The 6,000-nt window shown below is 29.1% G+C and overlaps 2 protein-coding genes across 2 annotated transcripts; one reads left to right on the top strand and one right to left on the bottom strand.

Moving 5' to 3' along the window:
- The first annotated feature begins 24 nt into the window (after positions 1–24).
- LOC127084886 (small heat shock protein, chloroplastic) lies at positions 25–1,669 on the top strand. The gene is made up of 2 exons (XM_051025406.1): positions 25–265; positions 1,018–1,669. Exons 1-2 carry the CDS (start codon positions 70–72, stop codon positions 1,500–1,502), a joined length of 681 nt encoding a protein of 226 aa, XP_050881363.1. The 5' UTR covers positions 25–69; the 3' UTR covers positions 1,503–1,669.
- A 22-nt stretch (positions 1,670–1,691) lies between these two features.
- LOC127084884 (uncharacterized) lies at positions 1,692–4,785 on the bottom strand. The gene is made up of 9 exons (XM_051025404.1): positions 4,539–4,785; positions 4,283–4,308; positions 3,677–3,761; positions 3,356–3,565; positions 3,045–3,167; positions 2,910–2,967; positions 2,748–2,821; positions 2,199–2,287; positions 1,692–2,109 (listed from the first exon to the last, which is right to left on the bottom strand). The coding sequence occupies exons 1-9, from the start codon at positions 4,629–4,631 to the stop codon at positions 2,040–2,042; spliced, it is 828 nt and encodes a 275-aa protein (XP_050881361.1). The 5' UTR covers positions 4,632–4,785; the 3' UTR covers positions 1,692–2,039.
- Positions 4,786–6,000: the final 1,215 nt, after the last annotated feature.

Genomic DNA, 6,000 nt, shown 5'->3' on the forward strand with positions numbered 1-6,000 from the left:
ATGCAAACATAAACTTTTCAAAAACCATTAATATTCTTGCTAGCATCATTGCAAAAAGGAAGAAAAAAAATGACGGCAACTCTACCAAATATGAGCTTCTATGCTCCCACTTCATCTTGCAGAACGAACAAAATTTCCAATGTCAAATTGACAACATTGTCATTAAGGAATAGAACTTTCTACAACAATGTAAAGGCTATGGCAATAGGAACAGGAGATGAAATATTGTCACCAAAGATGAAGGTGTCACAAGCTTCACCTAGAGGTAATATATATATATATATATATATATATATATATATATATATATATATTATATATATATATATATATATATATATATATATATATATATATATAGATATAATAATATATATATATATATATATATATATATATATATATATATAGATATAATATATATATATATATATATATATATATATATATATATATATATATATATAATATATATATATATATATCTATATATATCTATATATATTATATATATAGATATATATATATATATATATATATATATATATATATATATATATATATATATCTATATATATTATATATAGTATATATATCTATATCTTATATATATCTATTATATATATAGATATATATCTATATATATAGATATAGTATATATATATATATATATATATATCTATATATATCTATATCTATATATATATATATATATATATATATATATATATATATATAATCTATATATATATATATATCTATATATATATATATTATATATATATATATATATATATATATATATATATATATATATATATCTATATATATATATATATATATATCTATATATATATATATATATAATATATATATATTATCTATATATATATATATATATATATATATATTATCTATCTATATATATATATATATATATATATATAAGTCCTTTATGATTTTATCAAAGGTTTACTCCATTGAAACTAACAGTGACAAATGACTTTATTTTTATAGTGTTGTTGAACCAGTTTCCAGTAGCTAGAACAGTGCAACAAATGGACACAGTGGATAGGATTGTGGAAGATCCATTGGTGTACAATGACGGTTCCCGTTGGATAGTTGTGGAAAATGACGAACAGAATAAGAGAAAATTCCCTTGGCTAATAAAAGAAGGACATAAAGATTACAAGATTAGATTCAACATGCCTGGTATGAACAAGAATGATGTTAAGGTATGGATTGAAGAGAAAATGTTGGTTGTGAAAGCAGAAAAGGTAGCTACAGAGCAACATGAAGGTCAAGCAAAGAGCGATGGAGAGTTAAGTGAAGAACATGAAGACTGGCCTACCAATAGCTATGGTAGGTATAATCATAGAATTTCTCTCCCGGAAAATATCGAGTTTGAGAAAATTAAGGCACAGGTTAAGGATGGTGTTCTTTACATAACAATCCCTAAAGCCAAAGCCAGTGCAAAAGTAATTGGCATAGATGTTCAGTAGTAACCTCTTTAGCACCAGGGTTCTATGTCAATGTATCAATTATTTTGTTTCTTTCAAATTATTGTCGGTTTTAACATGTATGTTTGGTGTCTCTATTTCATAGACAATAATTATAAGCTCATAATAAAGTTAAGTTCTATGAGACAAAGTGAGATTGTGCTCCTCTACCTAACTATGCAGACACTCAAATTACTTAAAGCAAATCACTGAAGGTGTGATGAAAACATACAGGTATATGAAAGTGTTCACAAATGATTTTCTAATCAAATTTAGGAAATACAATGTAAAGGTTACCGATATTTCATTTGTTAGTAATGTCATCTAAGCCTCCGTTTGGGTTTGGAATTGCAATTCGGCTTACAACTAGCAGAACAAATAGACGAGAATTTGAAGCTGGCGACCACTTTCTTCCTCCAACTGTAACTTCCAAATAGCATAAAGGAATTCAAATGCAGTACAGTTCGAGCTGAATCCATTAGTTATACCTTCACTTCCTGAAAAATCAGGTTAGGCGCTCTAGAGGGAAAGATCTACTGATTAAGATGGCTTCTTTTTTCGTCCAGCTTGTGAGATTCGTTTCAGCATTTGAGTTTCTCTTTTCAATCCTCTGAAATACAAAAGTTCAAAACTTTTTAGAACCATTGCAATGGTTATTACTAAAGTATGGTTATTACAAACAAGTTCTGAAACAAATACCTCCGATATAAATAAATGTATAGATAGTAAAATAACAGCAGCGTCACAAGAAAAACGGAGGCAGCAATGTAGAACCCGTTTTTCTTTTTCTGCACAATTCAAGAAACCAGTTAATCAATATTTTCCTTAATTTCATCATTTCATCGCTACAGCTCAGTAAGCAGTAGCAGACAAGTGCAAATGACTTCACATGAAAGAGCTCTAGAAATCAAGCATAGGTCAAACAAGATAACATGTAGAGTTAGAAAGATTATCACGAGAACTGATAAAAGCAAAGTGAAGGTTGTCTATCTATCACAAGAACTAATAAAAGCAAAGGGTTGTCTATCACAGATTGCATAATAAGAGCAGTCTGTTAAAACTCCTCAACACAACAATATTTGACATCATTTTATACTAACTGACGTATTGTTATAACTAATTACGGAACAATAGCAATTTTGTTCAAATTCCACTACGTCTATGGTGCGGTGCCACTATAGCAGCTATTTAAGAATGATAAGAAAATGATGGGAAAAACAATTTAGTTTTAGATTACAGTCAAATTACCCTGCGCCCTCTGGAGAAAGGCTTCCCACTTCCAGCGCAGCTGTGTGCATCACAGAATTGATGCAAGAAGAATTCTGTCAAATTGTTGGTATTAGAATGCAGTATCACAAACTTTCATAAGTATACAAATTTTGTGGAAGAATGAATAGAAAATAGCAATACCGTGAAGCCGGCTTGCCGCAGGGCCCGTGTTAACCGGAAAACAACTATCTGCTAAGGTCTATAAAAAAATGGGGAAATTAAAACATAAATTTGGGTTTAACACATATGAATAGACAAAAATAAACAAAGGCACACCTCACATAGATGTTTATTTCTTGCTGCAGCAGCAGGATTGCACTTTGATTTTTTTGACCCGGAATTGATGTCATGGTCACAGTGCAATGCTCCACATACATCTGCTAAGCACTGGCTTTCATTCTGGAATCAAAAAATAATCTCATTTAAGTTGTTAATGCTGCAATGCGACAAACCGAGTAGAGAAAAACTACCAAAAATTGTAACACCTTCCTAAATTATAACAAATGCTTTAAAACACCATTTACTTGTTCATCAATGGAAGAAAACATAAAAATTGTATTGATTCTATCAAACAAGAAGCGTCATACCAAATTAAGTAAATTGGAGTGTCTGTTGTCAAAATGCTGATCAAGATGTTTCTCTTCGTAAAAAGTTTTCTTACAGTATCCACACTGCCACTCATATATATCTATATGAGATTTATGATGTTCCTGATCTCTGTATATATCATTTTCAGGGTGAAGCCTGCACGTTCTTGAGATATTATATTTTTCTTTCTCCACAACTGGCGTCAAATACTGTGCAGCAAGAATCACATATCAAGAGAATGTACATTTATCAATTATGCAATATCGATGCAAATAGGTCATAGAGTAGCATTAGTCAAGTCACTCATTTGAGAGCCCTACCTCTTGAATGATCTTCCAAGCTATTCTACTTCTTTCTCTAGAGCAATGTATTCGATGAACATCACCATGCTCCTGATTCAGAATTCTGAACAGTGACATCATCTATTAGTCATACCAATTCCAGTACAAGAAGCAAGAAGGCACAAACATATAGACTAAGAAAAGGTAAAAGATATATCATCAAATACTTCAGATCCAAGGCATGCCATGTATCCCACACGACACTGACACGTGTAGCTATAGTCAATCTCTTTCATTTTCTTAGATTATTAGTCGTGTCAACGCGACGGTGATATGTCTGGTGTCCTTGTTAGTAGTAATTCATTGTAAACTATGATGCACCAGACACAATACTGACATTAATAATAATATAAGTACGTGTGTCGGTGTCGGACACAGACATGCGGCAGACACCGGACACGCCTCTGTTCAGAGGTGTCAGTACTACTGAGATTATTGTAAGAAGAATGAGAAAAATGAACAAAAGCATATACACATAGTTATTTGTTGTTTTCTCCATTACTGATAATAGGATCGCCAAATCAATAATTGATGAACTCTGAAATACATGCTAATAAGTTCAACCAGATATTAAAAGTGACTCACCTTGCAGTATCTGAATCTACATGACCCTGTAACAAAAAACAAAAAAGAGAATTGCACGATCATAATGTAATCAAGAAACAGTTCATTCAAACAAAGTGAACTTAGTTAGCTTAATAATACAAACTAAAACAATCTTAGCAATTCTCAATTCCCAATTCAAAAGTTGAAATTTCAAACCTAAATTTGCATCTTATTGTAATCAAAATTCATACAATTCAAACAGCACATGATTAAACTCAACTAACTATAAGATTACATTATGAGTGTGTGGGAGTGATGCGGTTAAAGAAACCCTTGTAAGAAGCAAGAACACGAAGAAACGGTGATACCGAAGGAAAATCTTATTCATTCCTCTTGTAGATTTTCTTGTTCGCTTTGAGAGAATCACGAAAGAAAGAAACTGAAGATGCTTGCTTGCTTGCAGAGACTCGGGTCGGTACCAGACACCACGACAGAGGAACCTACCAGAATTTGCCACGTGTCAAAGCTTTGGATTTCATTTGGCACACTATTTTTTCCCTTATAAATATAGCAATGGGCTCTTTTTGTGGATAAAATCTAGGGGTTTATTTTCTACTAGGAGTAATTTCTTTTTTGAAGAATACATAATTCTCACGAATTGCAATAATTTAAAATTCTAATTATATAAAATGGAATGCTAATAACAAATAGAGTGTAATGGATCGTTCAATAAAAAATCAATAACTTATTAAATAATTAAAATATTTTTAAAATTTAAATATGATTTGGCGGAATATAGGTAAGTTAATTGATTGATAATATAAAATAATTTTATATTATATTATTTTTTCTTTAAAAAGTTATTATTTTCTCTCTCAAAGTAATTATTCTTAAGAATATCAATGCATTCTTTATTATTTTTCTTCATTAATATATATTTATTTATTAAATTCCATTCAATTATTTTCTTAATTATAATTAATAAAGTTATTTTGACAAAAAAATATTAATAAAACCATTTTATAAATAATATTGATTTCTTTTATTGATATCACCATGTTTTTAATAATCATCCATGACTTAAATATAATTTCTTTTATGAGAAATAAAAAGCATTATTAAACTCTTAGATCTGTTTTGAAAATTGATTTTTAGAGTATTTTAAAAATGAAGGTTTTAGAAAGCTGTTTTTATATCTTAAAATGTGTTTTATATTAAAATAAATAAATAATACTAGCATAAAAAATATTAAACACATTTTAAAATATAGACGGAATTTTTAAAAATCAACTCTCAAACATGTCCTTATATTCAAAGTCCCCAAGATATTAGCAAGTGAGTTGTCACTTTAAACCTCATTTTCTTTAATCTTAAATTTATAATTTCAATTAAATTAATATTATAAAATTTGTTAATATTGAGCATTTTAAGTCGATTAACATAAATTTACTTATTACTTTTATTCAGTACCGAATTTCTTTAATTTAATTTTAGATTTAACTTAATTTTTTAATTGTATATTTCTTTACTTCCAACAAAACACAATACCCAAATAAAAAGAAGATAACTATTAATATCATAAATTAAATATTTGAGATATAAAGAGAGAAAGGTATCAACTTTATTGAAAAGTATGAGAGTTTTGTGATAATGGTGAAGTTGTTACTCTAAGAAACAGTGTTGTTGTTGCTCTAAAATGAAATAAAGGATCTAAGACCACCTCCACCACCGGTGGTTCCTGGCACCCATCTTTTCAC

This window comes from Lathyrus oleraceus, chromosome 5, assembly GCF_024323335.1.
Source record: "Lathyrus oleraceus cultivar Zhongwan6 chromosome 5, CAAS_Psat_ZW6_1.0, whole genome shotgun sequence".
Lineage (NCBI taxonomy): Eukaryota > Viridiplantae > Streptophyta > Magnoliopsida > Fabales > Fabaceae > Lathyrus > Lathyrus oleraceus.